At 43.2% G+C, this 22,630-nt stretch overlaps 2 protein-coding genes across 7 annotated transcripts in view; one reads left to right on the forward strand and one right to left on the reverse strand.

Annotated features, from left to right (window-relative positions):
- Positions 1 to 6,082: 6,082 nt before the first annotated feature.
- On the reverse strand, positions 6,083 to 21,135 carry CHAC2 (ChaC glutathione specific gamma-glutamylcyclotransferase 2). Its single transcript, XM_075863166.1, has 3 exons — positions 20,830 to 21,135; positions 14,395 to 14,430; positions 6,083 to 12,040 (listed from the first exon to the last, which is right to left on the reverse strand). Exons 1-3 carry the CDS (start codon positions 20,962 to 20,964, stop codon positions 11,657 to 11,659), a joined length of 555 nt encoding a protein of 184 aa, XP_075719281.1. The 5' UTR covers positions 20,965 to 21,135; the 3' UTR covers positions 6,083 to 11,656.
- ASB3 (ankyrin repeat and SOCS box containing 3) overlaps positions 20,853 to 22,630 on the forward strand; it is a 93,640-nt gene continuing 91,862 nt past the window's right edge. Inside the window, exon 1 of one of the 6 annotated variants that reach the window (XM_075863165.1) lies at positions 20,853 to 20,972. The gene's annotated coding sequence lies outside the window, so the exon portion shown is untranslated. Of the gene's footprint in view, positions 20,973 to 21,056; positions 21,223 to 21,327; positions 21,467 to 21,508; positions 21,906 to 22,630 lie in introns of those variants that run through there. The other 5 variants (XR_012883259.1, XM_075863160.1, XM_075863162.1 and 2 more) reach the window with 5 other exon arrangements.

The following is a 22,630-nucleotide window of genomic DNA, read 5'->3' on the forward strand; positions in this document are numbered from 1 at the left end:
CTGTTCTCTTACGGGTTATTATGCACGGCTGTGGGTTCAGGGTGCATGCCAGAGTTTCTTTATCATTATTGTTTTCAGCTGTATGTTGTTCTTTGTGTTCTTTGCACTCTTTGTAATTCCATATACTGGCCTGTGGGCCGATGTCAGTGCTGCAGATGTCTGCACCATTATATTTTGTGTGTTGAAAAACGGAAAATAAAAGAATTTGTAAAAAAAGAAAAGAAAGGTTGAATGATGCATGCACTATACGATCTAATAACAGAAAAAAACAAAATTGCTTAGAAGTACTTCTTTAACCCTTAAATAACCACTGAAACGCCTTTTCACGGCAGTCATCAAGGGGCTTTTTTTCTAGGTCTCCGCCTTTTCACGGGGTCCCGTGCAGGCGGGGGCTCGGCTGCCTGATGACAGCCGGGCTCCTGCTCCAATGGTAGCGATTAGGTGCCATGGCAGCTGGGGGTCTAACAAAGGCCCCGGCTATATGCCTATTAGGCCGTGCCAGAGCCATGTCCTAAGAGATTGCCTGTCAGTTTTATACTGACAGGCAGTAATGCTCTGGTATACCAAGTAGACCAAAGCATTATATCTGGCATCTAAAGATCGCATAGTGAAATCCCCTAGTGGGACTGAAAAAATAATTATTGTGATTAGCAAAAGTGTAAAAATAAAATAAAAAACGACACATATATGGTATCCCCGCAATCGTAATGACTCCAAAAATAAAAACTTAGCATATTATTTAAACCACAAGGTGAATGCCACAAAAAACAATGGCAGAATTGTGATTTTTTTTTATTCCCCCCCCCAAAAAATAATAAGTCCCATAAACCCCAAAAATGGTAGCAATGAAGTCCCACAAAAAACAAGCCCTCATATGGCGACATTGACGGAAAAATAAAAACGTTATGGCTCTTGAAAAGCGGCGATGCCAAAATAAAACTACATATTTGGTATCGCCGTAATCGTACCAACCCATAGAATTAAGGTAGCATGATATTTACGCTGTATGGTAAATGTAAAATGCATAGAACAATGGCTAAATTGCTGTTTGTTTTTTTTACCCCCACAAAAAAAAGTTAATAAAAGTCAATAAAAAAATTCTATATACCCCAAAACGTTGCCATTGAAAAATACAAACTTAATCCGCAAAAAACAAGTCCTCATACAGCCATGTCCACGTGAAAATAAAAAAAAGTTATAAATCTTTGAATGTGAATATGGAAAAAATAAAAAATTACTTTGTCATTAGGGCTCAGAATGCATGCAGGGGGAAGGGGTTCATCACAAACCCCCATTTCCACTGTATTTCAGTGATCATCTTGTTAGCTCAGGAGAAATTGTTAACGAGGACAATGCTGATTGAGTTATAAGAGCAGACTGGATGCTTTTAAAAGGGCATAGGGCTTGAAATCATGGTCTTCTTCTGTTAACCATGACTACCTCAAAGGAATTAAGTGCAGTCATCAAATCGCGGGCTATGAGCCTGGACCGCAGAACACACTGTAATAAGACATGCCCGTTCTTTCTGCGGTCTGGGCTCCTGGGCCATGCACGGACCGTGGAAACCACAGTCGTGTGCATGGCCCCATAGAAATGAATGGGACCGCAATTCTCCCATGGATTTTCGGGGGAATTGCGGCCGCAAAAGCACGTTCGTGTGCATGGGGCCTAAATCAACCATTTATCGGATCAAGAACTTCCAGGAGAGAGGTTCAGTTGCTGTGTAGAAGGCTTCAGGGTGCCCAAGAAAGTCCAGCAAGAGCCAGGACCACCTCCTAAAGAGGATTCCGCTACGGGATCGGTTCAACGCCAGTGCAGAGCTTGCCCAGAAATGGCAGCAGGCAGATGTCAGTGCATGTGCACGAACATTGAAGCAAAGGCTTTAGGAGGTTGGCCTGGTGTCAAGAAAGGCAGCAAAGAAGCCACTTCTCTCCAAGAAAAAGATCAAGGACAGAGTAGTAATCTACAGGAAATACAGGGATTGGACTGGGGTACAGTTATTTTCTCTGATGAAGCCCCCTTCATACTGTTTGGGACATCTGGAAGAATGATTGTCTGGAGAAGAAAAGGTGAGCACTACCATGAGTCCTGTGTCATGCCAACAGTAAAGCATCCAGAGACCATTCATGTGTGGGGTTGCTTTTCATCCAAGGGAGTCGGCTCGCTCACAATTTTGTCTAAGAATGCTTCCATGAATAAAGAAAGGTATCTGAACCTCCTCCAAGAGCAACTTCTACCAACGATCCAGGAGGAATTTAGTGACAAACAATGCTTTTTCCAGCATGATGGTGCACCATGTCACAAGGCAAAATTGATAATTGAGTGGCTCGGAGAACAAAACATTGAAAGTTTGGGTCCATGGCCAGGAAACTCTCCAGATCTCAATCTTATTGAGAACCTATGATCAATCTTCAAAAAGCGGGTGGACAAACAAAAACACAGAAATTGTGATAAACTCCAAGCACTGATTGATGACAACCCATTCTTGCCTAATCAGGAATCGGCCCAGGAGCGGATATCCAGCATGCCAGGGTGAATTGCAGAAGTATTGAAAGAGAAGGGTCAACACTAAATATCAAAACAAAATTTGTGTCAGTCTCAAAACTTTTGGCCAGGACTGTAGATCTCCGTTTACACAGGGAGATGTGCTGCCGACTAGTGGCCATTTTTAGATTTGCATAAAAGATACAATTAGACAAGGAACGAGCATTTACACAGGACAATAATCGGGTACAAGTGTTCGTATGAGCGCTCATTCAACTGATCAATGGCTCGTGGAAAAGGTCCTTTAGGGAGTATCTCTCCACTAGGAGGAAAGTAGAAGTAATTGGGGACTAGCAGGGGATGGAAAACTGAATGCTATCCCAGTTATAGTTTACTTGTTAAACCTCTGCTTTGTACATTTATCCCTTTACTGCGGTATTACTTTTTGCATTATTCTTGTACTATGGCTTCGTTTTTCTTTTTTTCCTGTACTGTGATATGCAGCTATAGCAACATTTGATGCAGTGTATTGATCCCAATCTCACTTAAGAGGCTCTGTCACCAGATTTTGCAACCCCTATCTGCTATTGCAGCAGATAGGCGCTGCAATGTAGATTACAGTAACGTTTTTATTTTTAAAAAACGAGCATTTTTGGCCAAGTTATGACCATTTTTGTATTTATGCAAATGAGGCTTGCAAAAGTACAACTGGGCGTGTTGAAAAGTAAAAGTACAACTGGGCGTGTATTATGTGCGTACATCGGGGCGTGTTTACTACTTTCACTAGCTGGGCGTTGTGTATAGAAGTATCATCCACTTCTCTTCACAACGCCCAGCTTCTGGCAGTGCAGACACAGCCGTGTTCTCCAGAGATCACGCTGTGTCGTCACTCACAGGTCCTGCATCGTGTCGGCACCAGAGGCTACAGATGATTCTGCAGCAGCATCGGCGTTTGCAGGTAAGTCGATGTAGCTTCTTACCTGCAAATGCTGATGCTGCTGCAGAATCAACTGTAGCCTCTGGTGCCGATGTGGCCGACACGATGCAGGACCTGTGAGTGACATCACAGATCTGCACTGTCAGAAGCTGGGCGTTCTGAAGAGAAGTGGATGACACTTCTATACACAACGCCCAGCTAGTAAAAGTAGTAAACACGCCCCGATGTACGCACATAATACACGCCCAGTTGTACTTTTACTTTTCAACACGCCCAGTTGTACTTTTGCAAGCCTCATTTGCATAAATACGAAAATGGTCATAACTTGGCCAAAAATGCTCGTTTTTTAAAAATAAAAACGTTACTGTAATCTACATTGCAGCGCCGATCTGCTGCAATAGCAGATAGGGGTTGCAAAATCTGGTGACAGAGCCTCTTTATTCTACCTCAATTTCCAAAGCTTTGAAACATCTTTTCAACTCAGACAAAACACAGTGGTAAATTCAGACAAAGACTATGTGCCGTCATGGATCCATATCAAAAACTAATTCTAGTATTCGGGTACGTTCATACATAGAGTAAACACTGCGGATTTTCAACAACGGATTTCATTGCGGAGAATCCACAACATAATACAGTAGCAGCACAAATCTCATCCACACGCTGCATAAAAAAAAGTTTAGAAATTGACTTGCGATGCATTTTTTTTAGGCTCTGCTGCATGTTATGCTTCGGAATCGCTGCTTTTCTGTTTGGGTTTCCCCCATTGAATCCAATGGGAATGTAAATCCTGCAACAAATGGAAAAAGTTGCGATTTTTTACAGCGGAAAAGCTGCGATTCCGCCGCATTAAATACAACTCAGAAAAAAAAGCAGCCTTTTTTGATAAAAAGGTTTATACTTGCAGCCTGGCTGTTGTCATAGTGATGCTTTCTTCTGTTCTCCAACCAGGCTGGCCTCCGGATGACCCTTCATCCCATGTGACTGCTGCAGAGTCATCCCAGGAGGCCGGACATCATGGACAACAGAGGGGCGCGTCGCCATGACAACAGAGAAAGTATAAAACTTTTCTCAACCGCTGTTTTCCACAGTGAACATTCCGCCCAAAAAACACCACCACAATTTGGTGCAGTTTTTCTGGCTGAATTCCCTGCAGGTTCCAGGACGGATACGCTGTGTACTTTTACGCAGCGTATACGCCCTGTGTGAACATATAGTCATAGGAAACCAGGAAAGGAACCTACACCGAAAAGTGTAAGGCCTCATGCACACAACCGTGCATTACAGTATAGGACATAACGCGAAAAAATGGGACAAGTCATTTTACAGGCTACATTTGCGGTCCGGGCTACTTAGTGTCAGTGATTGTGGACGGTCCGCGGGTGACACTTCGCGGCCGTCCGTGCCCGTAATTACGGGTCGCGCACACGGCTACGGCCATGCACATGAGGCCTAATAGAAGGATTTGTAAATCTTCCATGTTTTGAACCTACTCCTGATGCTAAACACTGATGTCTGAGTTAGGCCTCCACACACCCAGAGCATGCTGCGTTTGGAAAAAAATTAACACTACGGACCACAAAATTGGCAGAAAAATGCCACAAACCAAGATGCAGTTGTATGTAGTGCTTTTTATATTTTACTATAAACCTTAATGTAATATCTGGCAGCACTAAAAAAAATGCATAACTATAACCATGTCACAAAAACAGCAAAAACAAACAACGCTGTAACAGCGTAAAAATCACGCAGCGTGTCCGACCTGGAACCTGCAGTACATTCCGTCCGAAAAATCGCTGCGATTATGCTGCAAAAGTCGCAACACTTGGCTTTCTGTTGCAAGTTTTGCATCCACATTGAACTTAATGGGGAAAAGCCGCAACAGAAAATCAACAAAAACGCAGCATAAACTGGCATGCTGCAGAATTAAATTCCGCACCGCAGGTCGATTTATTAACTTTTACGCTGCATTTTTTTTTTGCAGCGTTAGGGCTGATTCAGACGAACATGATGTTTTTCCGCGCGCAAAAGGCACTTGACAGCTCCGTGTGCCCTGTTCATATGAATGCGCGGCTGCATGCTTTTCGCGCAGCCGCCATCATTAGGACACTCCGTTTGGATGTTTGTAATCAGGAAAGCACGTGGTGCTTTTCTGTTTACATTCATTCTTTTACTGCTGTTGCGCGAATAACGCTTGTCCCACGGAAGTGCTTCCGTGGGGCATGCGTGATTTTCACGCACCCATTGACTTCAATGAGTGCGTGATGCGCGAAAAACACAGAAATATAGATCATGTCGCGAGTTTTACGCAGCGGACTCACGCTGCGCAAAACTCACGGACAGTCTGCACTGCCCCATAGACTTGCATGGGTCCGTGCGACCCGCGTGAAAACCATGCGGGCTGCACGGACGCAAATCACGTTCGTGTGAATCCGCCCTAAGCATGAGATTTTCTAAATCTCTTCCACTTTGCTGCCACTATAAATGCTGCGGAATTTCCGCACACAATTCCATTGCGGTAATTCCGCAACGTTTACGCTATGTGGGAACCAGGCCGAAGGGTGAAAAGAAGAAGGAGGAGGGAGGGGACAAAGGCAAGGACCACTGGAGCTCACAATGAAATAACAATTTGTTTATTATACTAAAATCATTTACAGACATTTGAGAACGAGGATTATTGCAGTGATTGAATCGCATTTGCAGAGGTGTCAAAGCAAAAATTTGCTTTTTTTTCTACACAATTTTTTTTTTAACACTTTGTTGGTAATGTTTAAATTCCTTCCATCTTCCTGAACAATGAGGTTATTCATTTACTGACGAACAAATATAATGTGTGATCAACAGACAGTGAAAGTGATTTTAAGCAGTCCCGAGGACAGGTTCTGAGGTAAAATGTTACCACGCAAAGCCACTTGTATTATGGAAGGTGGATGTACAGGTTTTAGATGTAATGGACTTAACAGAAATGTGGAACAGATATAAAGTATATCTTTATATGGATAAGGAAGATTCCTTGAAATTAGCATCGCCTTCAGACTGAGGTATGGATTGGGAAGGAAACCTGATTCACCAACAAAGCACATTCATTTGCAAACATCTTGTATTCTGTAATAGGATTTCTTAAAGTTTGCACTCGAAGATGTCAAAAGACCTTGTGCTGCTCTAAACTATATTCAGCCGTTTTCTTATTAGGGATGCGAAAGCTGCCATATACAATTGCACATAGGACTGCAAGATGCACAAAAAAAATATCAGCTCCAGAGATAGAATTTTGTGCACATATTAAAGCAATTTAAGTTAATCAGAGAGCGCAGTTATTCAGGTTATCACCAATGCAGCTGCTTTTCTCAACATGTGGGAGGGTCAGCTTGATGGTCTGCCTGTTTCTAACCTTAGAGCTGAGGTAAATTTCTAGAGAACCCTCCACAAGTTATAATGTAACCATAAACCATGGGTCTCCTAACCCAGAGACTATCACTGTGCTCCCTCTGTGAACTTTTACACAGCTTATCCGCCCTGTGTGAACATACCCTTAGGCCTTATTCAAACGATCGTATTTCACGTCCGTGTTACGCGCGTTAAAACAACGGACGTCACATGGACCTATGCAATTCAATGGGGCCATTCAGACATAAGGGGTTTTTCACACGTGTTTCCGCTGCGTGAAATTCACTGCATGTCCTATTCTTGTGCGCTTTTTTTGCGCATCACGCACCCATTGAAGTCAATGGGTGTGTGAAAATCACGGACAGCACACGGACGCACATCTGTGTACCATGCGTTTTTCACGCAACAGTTGCTAAAGAAATGATGAGGAAATAAACACCTTCAGTTTATTTTGCCGACGTAAAAAATGCGTGACATACGGATGACACACGCGCGTAAAAAATGCAGACACGCGCTCTACATGGAACTGTAACACAAGAAAAACGCTGCATTTTTTACGCGCGCAAAACGGACACGTTCGTGTGAATAAGGCCTAATAGTGACAAGTAGGAGAATGATGGCCGAGGTGTCTAAAGAGAGTAGAAAGACATCAGGAACACAGATCTAATCATCCAGAGCTTATAAAACACTGGGTGTGCTTTTATTTTTGGGGGTTTTATATAAATAAAGCTTGATCACTGTATGATAGAATACTCTGCAACTTTCTTATACATTTTGTCTCCCTTCATCCCTATTTTCAATATCTCTATTTGCGGTCACTGAATAGACAAATGTTTCTGGATGTAAACAAGTATGTTCCCATTCACTGATAACAAAAACTCAAAAGTATATTAGAAAACCCCTTTAATACAAGGAGCTGTTAAAATTCTATTTTAGTGTATACCGTCCCTTTCACCATCTTTACCCTCATTATTTAATTCCCTAAAAGCTTTTAATATACAACCATAAATATACAATGGGTAGATCATTGTAAATTTAAGGCTGGTTTCACACACCGCATAAAAATTGGTCTTTTGAACCAGGGTACAAATCTGCATTGAAATCTGCATGTGTTATATGCGGAATCTGCAGCACTTCTGCCACAGATATGGCATTCAGCAGAATAGATAATCCACAGCAGGTCTAGAATACGCTACAGATTTTTACACTGTAAGGCCGGATTCACGAGCGTGTGCGTTTTGCACATGCAAAAAACGTGGTGTTTTACGTGCGCAAAAAGCACTTAACAGCTTCGCATGGCATCAGCATATGATGCGCGGCTGTGTGCTTTTCGCACAGCTGCCATCATTATGACACTCCATTTGGATGTTTGTAAACAGAAAATCACGTGGTGCTTTTCTGTTTTCATTCATCCTTTTGACAGCTGTTGCGCGAATCACGCGGAAGTGCTTCAGTGTGACATGCGTGGTTTTCACGCACCCATTGACTTCAATGGGTGCGTGATGCGCGAAAAACGCTCAAAGAACGGAAATGTCGTGACTTTTACGCAGCGGACTAACGCTGCGTAAAAATCACGCACATGTCTGCACGGCCCCATAACTAATATAGGTCCGTGCGACGCGCGTGAAAATCACACGCGTTGCACGGCCGTATATAACGTTCGTCTGAATAAGCCCTCAGGCCCATGCACTAGACTGTAAAAAATTGTCCGTAATTGCGGTCTGCAATTACGGAACCATTTACTTCTTTATTCACTGGAAGGTGTCCAGGCTGTAGAAGTGTACCACAAGGACATGTCCTATCTTTTGCTTTTCACGGACCGTGATCCCATACTTTATATGGGAGCACGACCCGCAAATGCGGGTGGGTGTCCGTGGCTGTCCATGCCCACAATCGCGGGCGGCAATTACAGGCACGGCCGTGTGGATGGCGCCTTGGTGAATCGGATTGTTAGAATCCTATTCACTTACATTGTACTATTCTTTGTTGCAGAATTCCGGTGCGAATTCCGCCACCGAAATCCCACATCAAATGCTCAATGTGTGAATGCACCCTTACATAGCAGATGCAATAGTTTGGTGCCATTGATATAAAGGACTTGTACCACAGCAGACAGAGGGGTCGTTGGAGAGTGTGTGCTTTTTCTCCCAGAATTTGCAATGCTTTCTGAAACGTAGTAAGCTAAGTATGTAGCTGCCAGAAGTTCAAAGAGCAAAGTGTAGTTATTGCTACTAAAATACACGTATTCTGACCAAAATTACCACCTGCCCAGTGCCTTAACATATATAGATGGTGGCAGCCCCACTCATCACTGACAGGTGCTCTTTAAGAAAGTATTTCCACTCTAAAAAAAGAAAAGGACAAGTGAAAATGAAAATCATCATTGCAAAATATTTCAATGACAGTTTACAGAAAATGACAATGGTGTGATGAGACACTGCAGTGGATTTTTGATTAAAGTGAAAACCCCTGCTATATTGTTATAGTTATTGGATCAGTGTCAAGGGAGGCTCTTGTTTAAAAAATAAACTCTGAATCCTATCGTAATTATTCACTAGTTATTCAGACTCCCTAATTAACCATTTTTTGGCTGTGTGTGAAAAAGTTGGGGTGGTTGCCTAGCAACAGACACCGCAGCCAGCACCTGACTATACTGGTTCTCCATGCTCCCGTGTAGATCAGTGTAGTCACCCGCTGCCCTGATGGAGAGTACTGATAAAGGATTTTATAAAGGAAGATGGCTGCCAGTCTCCAGCTGTTGATCAATAATGGAGTATAAGATAAGGGAGTAATTTATTGACAAGAAAAGGGAGGACCAGCAAGGAGACATTGGAGCGAAGTTACAAACTTTGTACGCCAGTTTTCTGGCGTAGAAAAGCCGGAAATGCATCAAAGTTGCAATTTGTGCAAAAAGCGGATGCATTTAAACCGCTCACAGCACTTTCCCAACAAGTGGGTGGGGCTTGTGGTCTAGAAAAAAAAAAAAAAAAGGGGGCATGGTCTATTGCGGCCCAACAGATTCACTTTACCAGAAACTGGCGTCAATTATAGCACAAAACTACGCCAGATCGTAGTTGGCATAGATTTCCCTTTCAGGCGCACGGATAGCCAGAGATGCACCTAATTTAACAGGAGGCGTGCGTCTCTAAATAAATTAGGCGCAATCTTACAGCGATCTTTGTATAAAACACCAGTCTTAATAAATCTACCCCGGTGTCTCCCAGCCATTGGTTTTCTATAAACACTACTATTTGTGCAGAATGTAACACATTGTTACTGTACTTCATTTATGCTTGCTTATTAAGCAAACACAATCTAATATATACTCGACTCTTTAATATTGGCCTTAATAAATACTATGCTTTAACCCCTTAATGACCGGGCCATTTTGCACGTTAATGACCAAGGATTATTTTTTGTTTTTCCACGGTCGCATTCCAAGAGTCGTAACTCTTTTTTTATTCCGTCGACATAGCCGTATAAGGGCTTGTTTTTTGCGGGACGAGTTGTATTTTGTAATTGTACCATTTTTAGATGCTTATAACATATTGATTAACTTTTATTAACTTTATTTTAGGAGAGAATTGAAAATAAGCAGCTATTCCAGCATTAATTTTCACGTTATAAATTTACGCCGTTTACTATGCAGCGTAAATAACATGTTCACTTTATTCTATGGGTCGGCACGATTACGGGGATACCAAATATGTAAAGGTTTTATATGTTTTCCTACATTTGCACAATAAAAACCCTTTTAGAAAAAAATTACTTGTTTTTGCATCGCCGCATTCCAAGAGCCGTAACGTTTTTATTTTTCCGTCGATGTGGCCGTACGTGGGCTTGATTTTTGCGGGACAATGTGTAGTTTTCATTAGTACTATTTTGGGGTACATAGGACTTATATATTAACTTTTATTTTATTTTTTATGGGGGGAATGGGAGAAAAGAGAGAATTTTGCAGTTGTTTTTTGCGTTTTCTTTGGACGCCGTTCATCCGGCGGTTTAATTAATGTGTTCATTTTATTGGTCAAGTTGTTACGATCACGGGGATACCATATATGTGTATGTGTGATTTGTTTTGACAGTTTTACTAAATAAAACCACTTTTTGGGCCAAAAAAGTAGTTTTATTTGACTTTGACTGTAATTTTTTTTATTTTTTTTTTCACAAACTTTATTTAACTGATTGTCATTTTTTTTTAAGTCCCACCAGGGGACTTCACTATGCGATCTGTTGATCGCATATATAATGCTTCGGTATACTTAGTATACCAAAGCATTATTGCCTGTCAGTGTAAAACTGACAGGCAACAGGTCATGCCTCTCTCATCGCCTAACAGGCAGATGCTGAAGACAGACCTGGGGGTCTTTGTTAGACCCCCGGCTGTCATGGAAACCCGACGGCGACCCGCAATTTGTTTGCGGGGGCGCCGATCAGGTGACAGAGGGAGCTCCCTCCCTCTGTCAAACACATTAAATGCCGCTGTCACTATTGACAGCGGCATTTAATGGGTTAAACTGCCGGAATCGGAGCGTGCTTCGATTCCGGCAGTTGCAGCAGGAGCCAGGCTGTGTATAACAGCCGTGCTCCTGCCGCTGATCGCGTGGGTACAGTCTCAGTACCCGCGCCATCACAGGACGGATATATCCGTCCTCCTGCGCGAACTAGCAGCTGCTGAGGACGGATATATCCGTCCTTCGGCGTTAAGGAGTTAAAGGGTCACAGAGAGAAAGCACTAAAACAATTGCATATAAAATAGAAATATCCCAATAACTGCTTAGCAATGCATAAATAAAATCAGGACACATTGTGTATATGTCTCCATTCCTAGGGATGAAAGGATAACATTTATATACAATTTATATTTTGCGGTCTCTCCAATAGATCCCTCACTAACTTTTCTAAGGAAAAAAGGTGCTCATCTGCATCTTCTGGTACAAGGTTCCTGAGTGAATTTGCAAGTTCAAACAGGTATTCAGTGTTTTTCCCACTAGGCCCAACAGCATTAAAAATTTGTTCAGCGATATCTTCTAAGGGAGCAGGTCCGAGGTAGTTGGGGTTATCACAGGTTCCTATATACAGGAGTACGTTGAATGGTTTTATTGAAGGATCCTTTGGGTAAAAGACAACGGTCGTAGTCCGGTAGCCTCCTTTCTCTCGAAAGTCAAGGTAGGCCTTTACTTCGTCTTCCTTTCCCTCTGGGAGTCTGTAGGCAACTCCCCATACACAGCCCTGTTAAAATGGAAGCAATCTATTAACAATATACCGTACTAGTCATTGGTTTCTTGTGACCCAATCACAGTCATTGCTATGATACTGGGTTCTAAATGTAATAACATTTCACGTTCATACAAATACAGTTGAAATACAGTCACGCTTCATCCATATTTGTGAAGGGTTATCTCGTGAAGACAACGGTCCATATGCCCTATTAGGCCAGAGCTGCGATCTAGGTCTTGTTTTAATGCTAGACCTACACCTTGGCTTTAAAAGAAGATTGTAGCTCTAGCTGCAGTTTAGCCTAAGTCAGAACAGGTTGAAGTGGGAGATGCATATATTTGCAACTCTCCCTTCAACCTGTATGGAGAAGAAGACCAACAAGGGACGTGCAGGGAGGGGAGGAGAATCTGTGATTCTCCTCCTGTCCCTGTATGGCTGTAGACTTTTCACGTTATCACCCTCCATATATATATATATATATATATATATATATATATATATATATATATATATATATATATATATATATATATATATATATATGAGAGCATACTTGCTCGCTCATTGTCACATATGTGTGCCAAGTTTCATTTTGACAATGTGCCAGGTGTCTACTTTCAGATAATATGTGGGGATTAAGTATGATTTTTTTATTTTGAGAATCTTGCAGTCATTTACAATACAGAATTACATGATAATCTTGAATTTCACGATACCAGGGACAAAAGACCATAGAAAGAACCAATTAGAATGATTAGGAATTAAGGGATAGCAGCATATTTTGTATTAGTATTCCATTCTTGGCTTGCTCAGTGTTTTCTACTCTTAGGCCTTATTCACACGAACGTATAATACGTCCGTGCTACGAGCGTGATTTTCACGCGCGTCGCACGGACCTACGTTAATGAATGGGGCCGTTCAGACTGTCAGTGAATTTCACGCAGCGTATGTGCGCTGCGTGAAACTCATGACATGCCCTATATTTGCCCGTGTTTCGCGCTGCACGCACCCATTGAAGTCAATGGGTGCGTGCAAATCGCGCTCGGCACACGGAAGCACTTTCGGGTGCCACGCGTGATGTGCGCTACACTAGTAAAAACTATGAATGAAAACAGAAAAGCACCACGTGCTTTTCTGTTTGTAAACATAAAAACAGAGTGTCATCATGATGCCGGCTGCGCTAAAATCACGCAGCCGCGCACCATATGCTGATGACACATGGACCTTTTGCGCGCGCAAAACGCACACGCTCGTGTGAATCCGCCTTACAAGTAATTTTTTATATACTTTTCTATGACCATCGAATGATCTATAATATCTGATTATCAAGGATTAACATATATATATATATATATATATATATATATATATATATATACACATACATACATACATACACACACACACACACACACACACACACACACACACACACACACACACACAAGGAAAGTGAGGCCTGAAATCGGCTCTTGCAACGACAATTGAGGCTTAATATCTGAATAAACAAACCCTGACAACACACTGGACATAGGGAGGATAATGGTGTGATAAGGACAACTTTAATGAACTGTAAAGCTCACAGAAAGTGACAGAACATCCAGCGGAAAAAAACAATTAGCCCGGGCTGCGTGTGGATGTGTTGATCTACTACTGGGCACATCATGACACCATTACATTCCAGCTGCTATTATCCAGGACACTGGTCTACATACTTTATTATGGCGTATCTGTAAAACTGACACACTATTTTTTTTCTTCTAGGGTCCATGCACGTGGCTATGTTGTACAGATCCAGAATACGGCATACATAGCCTGCTGTGGGCCAATACTGTATCTGTTTGTCTCCTATTTCGTATATTTTATTTTCACTGACTAATACGAACTCCATGAGGAAAAAAAATAAATGGTGGCATGTCCCATAGAACGCCGTCTTACCGAGGTAAATGCTTCCCAGAGAAGCATTTGGTGCCTCACAAAGGCACCATGAGGCGGAACAAAGCTGCATGGTGATTGGCTGCTATGGACAAGGCCAGTTTTTCTGTTAAGACAGTTTTGATAAATGAGGCCCACAGTGTTTTGGTTTGTGACATTTTTGTAGTGTTTTTGTGGTCAGTGGAGTTTTGCCAAAACGCAGCATATGCTCTAGCTCTGGTGTTTTGTTTTGTTTTTCCCATAGACTTCTTTATAAGACTTCAAAAACGCCAGAAAAAAAAACAACTTCCAGAACGACACAAAATAAAAAATTAATGAAAAAACCCCATTAAAAGACGCGTTTTAAAATACTGAAAAAGGAGGCGGCCTGAATACTGTAGTTCCAGATTCCATGAGAAAATGTACACGTGTCATGTGTGGAGAATATTTACCTCTGGATCTTCTACAAGTGTGACGACTCTTCCAGGCTACAAGAAATTCAAAAAAGAAATGTTATTTGGTTACAGCAGGTTACCTCACAGAATAGAAATAGTTTCCTAAGACCCACTGATGTGTACTTTATATTATGCACTCCTCCAGTAGGTCTAAGCACATGATGCATCTTAATAGACCCTGTTTTTCATGAGGTACAGGCTCGGCTATTGTAGCTCATCCTGATTCACGGCAAATGTCTTTCTGGGAAAATAGGCAGAACCATTTTTGGAATCCTTGACAACGTCTTTAAAGGGGTTGTCCAGTTTAAAAAAAACATTTTCATACACCCTATTAGGGAATTCTGAGTTAATGGAGGGGGGTCCTCTGTTCAGGATCCTAATTTCTTAGCCAGAGTGGAGAATGGTTACAAAGAGTCTCTCTCGCTCTCTCTCTCTCTCTGGAAGACCTGTCCTGTCCTGTCCTACATTACACAGACAACCCATTGATATGGGCACTGTGTTTCCCCTGTGGTGGCGCTTCTTGAATACTTAGTGGCAGGTTGTTTCACAGATTACAGCTGATCGCTGGGGGCCCCAGCAGGGAGACACTTTGTGATCACCTTATTGTTAAGGGACCCTTCTAACAAGTAGGGATTTTCCAAAGCAGAGAACCACATTAGATACATTTGTAGCAAACTTTTAGTCTGGATAATCTTTTGAGTTAGGCCGGGTTCACACAGAGTTTTTTGCAGGCGGAAAATCTGCCTCAAACTTCCGTTTGGAAGTTTGAGGCAGATTTTCCTCTCCCTGCACGCCGATTTTTGCTGCGTTTTTCGCCTGCGGCCATTGAGTGCCGCGGGCATAAAACGCCGCTAAATACGCTTTCTCTGCCTCCCATTGATGTCACTAGGAGGTCAGAGGCGTAAACGCCCGAAGATAGGGCAATTCCCTTCTTTCTCCCGCGAGACGGTTTTACCGCTCGCGGGAAAAATACGCCTCCGCCTCCCATTGAAATCAATGGGAGGCATTTTCGGGCCGATTTTGACGAGTTTTGCGGTGCGGTTTCCACGTCAAAAACTCAGTGTGAACCCAGCCTCAAGCATAAATCAGCAGAACAAACCTCTCTCCGGTCCTGATAGTTTACTACAGTGTATTAGTATCACACGTAGCAGATCTTCCCAACAAATCCGCACCAAATAGTATGGATTTCGGTGAGGATTTCCCTGCTGAAAACAGCCAGTTATCTGAAAAAAACAACAAAAAACAAAACAAAACACCATAATCACCTCCCCTGGTGCTCCCGTGGCAATGCCTCCATGGTCCCCCTGCTGGTCTCTGTACACCCGGCCTCCAGCGATGAGGTGTCGTCATATGTGACTGCTGCAGCGATCTCGTGCCGACAAGACACATCATCACTGGTGGCCGAGTGAACAGAGACCAGCAGGGGGACCAGGGAAGCGTTGCCACGGGAGCACCAGGGGAGGTGAGAATAGCGTGTTTTTTTATACTTTACTGAAAGTTGTTTTTTTTCATTTTAAAAATATCTGGACTTGCGAATTTTGCTGCAGATACGCAGGTAATCTGCAACAAAATACGCAACAATAGGATTTCTTCCCTGCTGAATTCAATGTGGAAAATCTGCAACAAATCTGTGCACTTTCCACAGCAGATGTGGATGAGATTTGCTTAAATTTCATCACTTTGCTGCTCCTGTATCCCGCTGCGTAATTTCCATCAGCAAATTTGCTACGTGTGAACTTAGCTTATGGGTCCATCCACACAGAATTATTGCATGCAGAGACTATGCTGTGACACAATGAGTCTCTATTGTTCTGTATTACGGACCTTCGTATAATGCTTCAGTAAGTCACCAAACCCTCTCCTAGAAGCTCTGCAATGGAGCACGTCACAATTATTTCTCTAACAGAATTCCATGACAAAAAACAATACAAAAAAACGACTCTGTATAAAATTATAGGCACAGATCTAGCTATGGGCGGCGTATTACTGATCCATACAACACAGATCTGTGATGCAGGTGTGTGTATAAGCCCTAAGTAAAACGTATTACAATTGTAGAGAAAGCTCAGCTGTGGCAAGCATTAGGCGTGTAAAACCATTTTAGAAGAAAGTTATCATTCAGTGACAGCAAACAGATCTGGATAATGGTATGATACTAAGTCTTAGTATGAGTGATGCACGCCTCTTAATAAATTTGTCTCATCTCCTGCTGTCCGTGCACCACAAAGGCAAAATCCAACCCCGCTACGAGTTGGCGTCGATTATTTTGCTATAATTTACGCAAATTTTCTGGTGTAGACTTTTGTAAATGTGTTGGGGCGCAGGAAGTCTAAAAGTGGTGTGAGCGTGGCTTAAATGCATCAAAAGTCACAATAAGTTGTGCAAATTGTGATGTTTGATGCATTTGCGTCTTTTCTACACCAGAAAAGTAAATCCAAAGTATATTAGAAATAGGCAGAACTTTTTATTATACGTTTATTGGACTTTGTTTACATAAAACTGGAAAACTCCTTTAAGATATGACCATTGGCATTGGTCGTTAAAGGGGAATACACTGCAAGAAATATACAATCATAGGAATGATTTTTTTATGTTAAAGAAAATCATTCCCACACTTGTAGATATATGATAAACAATATAAATCGGAGATCATGAAGAATTTAAAGCAAGTCGCCATATGTAAAGGCAACATTACTATGTCTGTCATGTCAGACCTGATTGTAGAGATTAAAGGGTTATCCGGAAAGTGTTTTTTTTTTATTAGGGGCTTCAAATGAAATAAATGAAACCAAAAAAATCAATACTTACCTACCCTTGCTCCTGACGATCTAGAGCGGAGGCTCCGGCGTTACTCTTGGTGGTTGTTTACATGCACATAGCATGTAACTGCCGCAGCCAATCGGAGGGTTTAGTGGTGACGAATCATATTTCTAGCATAATGCCAGAAATACAACATATGGCCGTTGAACCCTCTGATTGGCTCCAGCAGTCACATGAATGCAAACGGTAATGCCGCTAGAGCGACAATGCTGGATCACCGGGGGCAAGGATAGGTAAGTATTGCTTTTTTTGATTTATTTAATTTGCAGCCCCTACTAAAAAAAAATTCTACTTCCAGGATAACGCCTTTAATATAATGCATTTTAACCAGGGGCAGCAGCAGAGAAAAAGGAACCTGATGAAGATACAAAAAGGTAAATGGGAACAAAATAAAATGTATCCAAAATGGTCATAGAAGAAAGGAAAACACAACTATATTGGAGCCCTCGTGTCGATGTTAATCTCTTGCGCTGCTGGAGGGTTCTGGACGCTATTGTTTGCATATCACAATTCTATGATGCTTAGTCAGTTGAGGGCACACATCTGTAAAACATACACACATTTACATCCGCCATTCAGCCCTAGAGTTTAAGCACTTTATATCTTAACGTTCGCTTCATTTACAATGACAGGTCGGCAGAATGAAGCACTTGGCATAAGAGCAGGACACAAGTTACAGGAGGATCTCATCAGTTTTCAATGGGGAAGCTCATGTAGTAAACGTATGGATCCACCACTTTTGCAGCGTATCTCCAGTTACGAGATACTTCTGCAGAATATACTAGGAAATTACTTAATATATAATTATCAGAAATGATATGATTATACTGTATCGAAATAGCGCCCCGTGTTCCTCATCACTATAGACGGACTTTGAGGAGGAACCACAACTACTATATTTCTGGAGCAATATTATAGTTAAGAAATCAGACGATCACCACTGGTCGGGCTGCTGCAACCCTGTGTGATCACTATGATCACCGGAAGGAGCACTTCACTGTAAAGTAAATGGCGCCCATTCAAATGAATTGGTAAACCATCAAGTCCGCCAAACCCTTGCAGTACCTCTAAACTCTGGCTTATACGGGGTCTAGATGCCTAATAGGGCATTGGAAAGAGATTGTCCAGATGGACTTTACGATAAAGCCGAGTAGAGTTCACCTCGCTGCACTGAGCATGCCCGGGGTGTACAAGGCAATGGTGAAGCCACAAGAGTCAGAGGAGACTGGGAGTGACGTGGAGCGGCTGGGGGATGTCAAGCAAGACCGGAAAAGCGGGATGGAAGGCCGGACCGCGTGACTCCAGGATAGCGGCGCCGCCGCCACCCATTACTCTTGTAGAGTGATCATCATATAGCTTGCAGCTTTTTAGAACTTGATTTGATAGATTTTGTTAAAACATACAGCGGCTTGTTTGGAAACTTTGTCAGGTTATGTATTATGGTATGGTGGTGGTTTAGGCGGGCTAAAATGATGTGACAGTTTCCCTTTGAAGTGTTTTTTCCACGACAACCCCATTTTTATATTTATGTGACAGGTCATAAAAGTGAGTTAGGTGGTGGTCCGACCTCTGTGACCTTCACCGTTGCCCCAAATCACCATTTCTGGCTGGAGAGCAGGATGAGTGTTCCCTCTGTAGAAATGAATGGCTTCATCGTAAACATTTGAACGTAATCATTTGGCTATTTCCGATCGTCAGTTTTGGGCCAGGATCACACACGCAGCTGCCGGGCACATGAAGCCCAAATGTGTATGGACTTGACTGGCGTGTGTTATTTTCTACATCGTTGTACCTGTTTGACATTAACAATGGGTTCAATGGAATATGCAATCTGCTATGTAATTTAGATTCTGAACCAATTTGAAATTAATGGGGGTCACAGTAACCTCTAACCTCCCTTCCTTCTTTGATTGACAGGGACAGGCAATGTAGAAGACGTGATCTGACGCCTGGCTCCATATTCTTCTGAAACTGCCTGCACCTCGGCTTCGGATCAGCGCATGCGCAGTACAGCACCCCGATGTAGTGTGACGTAAATCGGCGAACACGCAGTAGAGCCAATTAGATCAGTGAAACTACACTGCTGTACTAAACATGCACCGATTCCGATGCGCAGGCGTGTTCAGAAGAATACGGTGCCAGGTGTGATCGCATCTTCTACACTACCTGGCACGGTCAATCAAAGAAGGAAAGGAGGGAGGGAAAACTGGGGATAGAAGGTAGAGGAGTTTGGAGCAACGGTGACGCTCTCTCTGCGCCAAAAAGCTAATTTGCATATGAAGAATAAAGTTATTATTGCTGCAACTGAACCATTCATCTGAAAAATGAAAACAGCGTTATATTCAGGTCAGGCACTATATTACTGTGCTTCTGTTTCGATAGGCCAATTTCTGGTCACAGACCTTTAACAAGCTATTTGTAACCCCGCCCATTACATGTGGGAGTGGTTTCATCCGCACGTGGCCGCCGCAATGCGAGAACGTGCCCTTAGTATTGCAAAGGCGAAATAATTATTGTCAGTGCATCAGGAATCGTCACAGGAGTTCTCCTCCCAACCCGTAGCTCCCAAGCGGTTGTGAAACTACAACTCCCAGCCGTTATTTAATTCTTCCGGTGAGGTGATCGCAAGAGCCACTGAGGCAGGACTTGATGCGCAATTACTACTGCGCTGCACCCTCCAAACCATGGCCCTCAGTTCTGAGTGTGGGATCCTGTGGTGTCCCGCTAGAGCCGACACTCGGGGCAAAGAGTGGCACTTGCGACCGCCACACCGGGGGAATCAAACATTGTCTTCTCCGTCATGCAACTTTCACGCATGAGAAAAAAAAAAGGTACGTTAGAAATGCCCTCCCCTATATCACCCTGTCAGCAGTCTTAAGGCGCCATAACTGCTGACAGATTCCCTTTAAGTAAATATAAGCTTTGTTCTGGAGCTCCCTGAAGGGGTTTAAATGAGCTGAATATGGGTTAAAAAAAAAGTTGTACTTCCCTTTCGAATCCCCCGCTGCTTCCACGCCAACGCTTTCCTGGTCTTTGTTTACACTGTTGCAGTAATAACGTGTCGTCTGGACACGTGATCGCCAACCACTGGACACGTTTCTTGCTATGGTCGGTGATTATCTGACGTGTTCATGTGTGAAGACGACACGTCATTGCTGGAGTGGCGTAAACAAGGAATTATTAAAGCTGGGAATTTTAAAAGGAACGTACAACTTTTCATAAATTTGGAGATCGCAAACCATAATCAGTTGAATTAAAAATGGATTTTTTTATTTTCTTCCATTCACTGTAATAGAGAGTGATAATGTGAACGCCTCTCCTGGTGGGCCAGGCAAGTGGGTATCAGGATCTGTGAGGGTTCCATTGGTCAGATCCCTCATTTAGGAAGTTCTCTTTCATATTCTGCAAAGAGGTTCCAAAATGGAAATACCCTTTAAGGACACACGCAAAATCAATGTCACCTGATCCTCTTTGCCTGTAGGCTGTTCTGCAGTGGTCAATTGGGTTGACAATCATCAGAAACACATTAGGCACACTAGAGAGCAGGCAGGGTCACTGTGACAATAGCCCCTGTGACCCTGCTGACTAGGGAGTACTGTGACTCGCTCTTACCTTGCCCGGGACCCCTCGGTGGTCTGTGCTGCCCTGCCAGAACCTCCTGCTGTAACACGTAATGTAGCCCACCAGCTTCTCCTCGTATGGGAAGTCCACCTTCCAGATCAGAGAGCCGTAACCGAACACCCACATGATGAGAGGTGACAAGTTACACCGTGATCTCTCTTGCCGGCCGGCAGCGGCCAATGTGGGCGGGGTCTAGCGATTCAGCTGTCATCAAACTCCACCCCCTAGTGCTGTCCGTCCAATGACGGCCGCACAGCATCATGGGAAATGTAGTGCATCGTCATGGCTACACTGCAGAATATAGTTTGAAAAAACTTTATTGCTTTGTGACAACGAACAGTATGAACGAGGATTTGGGAGAAAGACTTTACGGCGAGGCATTATGTACGTATTCGGGGTTTTATTTATTGAGGTATGGTAGAAGGAGCAAGGGAAAGAAGTTTAAATTCAGAACAGGTTTCGATGATATGGGCGTGGTTTGTTGTGTCACGTGATGTAAGGCGTTGGGGCGGGCAGCGCGGGAGAGCAGATGAGCCGCTTCTTCAGGTGTACAGGTGACGTCATAGGCCTGTGTGGTCTGCTTTCCGGTGCATCCAGGGCATGATGTTCTCGGTTTACCAATGGAAACGTATATATTTGTGTTGTTCGGTTGTGTTCACACGGCAACAATACGAGGTTGATTTCAAAAGAGAACAGCCTCTGAATCCAGGCGTTTTTGGAGCGGATTTTTAAAGCGGTTTTGAAGGCTATGTTCACACTGAGTTTTTTGACGTGGAAACCGCGCCGCAAAACTCGTCCAAAACGGCCCTAAATTGCCTCCCATTGATTTCAATGGGAGGTGGGGGCGGTTTTTGACTTCAATGGGAGGCAGAAAAAGCTGATTTCGCAGCGTTTTATGCCCGCAGCGCTCAATGGCCGCTGTGCGAATTTTGCAGCGTGCAGGGAGAGGAAAATCTGCTTCAAACTTCCAAACTGAATTTTGAGGCAGAAATTCCGCCTGCAAAAAACTCAGTGTGAACATAGCCTAAGGCTGGATTCACACGAGCATGTTCGGTCCGTAAAGGACGGTACGTATTTCGGCCGCAATTCCCGGACCCAACACACTGCAGGGAGCCGGGCTCCTAGCATCATAGTTATGTACGACGCTAGGAGTCCCTGCCTCTCCGTGGAACTACTGTCCTGTACTGTAATCATGTTTTCAGTACGGGACAGTAGTTCCATGGAAATGAAGGTTGAAAAAAGACACAAGTTCATGTAGTTTAGCTCCTGCAATGTTGATCCTAAAGGAAGGCAAAACCCCCATGAGACAGGAGCCAAACGTAATAATTTTAGCAAAAAATATTGCAGAATAAATCCTTGGATCAACGACCCATCTCCATCAATCTCGTACATGTAACTTGTATTATTGCTGTCCAGTAAGGCCTCATGCACACGACCGTGTTTTTGCGTCCGCAATTCCCCCGCAAATCCACGGGAGAATTGCGGACCCATTCATTTCTATGGGCCCATACACACTATCCGTGTTTTCACGGGTCTCCGCATGTCCGCAAATCCGTGCCGCAGAAACTCAGGACATGTCTTATTACGGGCCGCAAATTCGATGCGGACATGCCAATAGAAGTCAATGGGCCCGTGGAAATTGCGGATACACCTCCGTGTGTCATCCGCAGTTTTGCGGATTTGCGGAAGTGTTGCTAGGCGACGACCGGGAATGAGTTCTGTCGTCATCCTGTTTTACCTAGGCTTTTTTTTTTTCATCCGCATTTTGCGGATTACATACGGATGAACTGCG

This window comes from Rhinoderma darwinii, chromosome 4, assembly GCF_050947455.1.
Source record: "Rhinoderma darwinii isolate aRhiDar2 chromosome 4, aRhiDar2.hap1, whole genome shotgun sequence".
Taxonomy (NCBI): domain Eukaryota; kingdom Metazoa; phylum Chordata; class Amphibia; order Anura; family Rhinodermatidae; genus Rhinoderma; species Rhinoderma darwinii.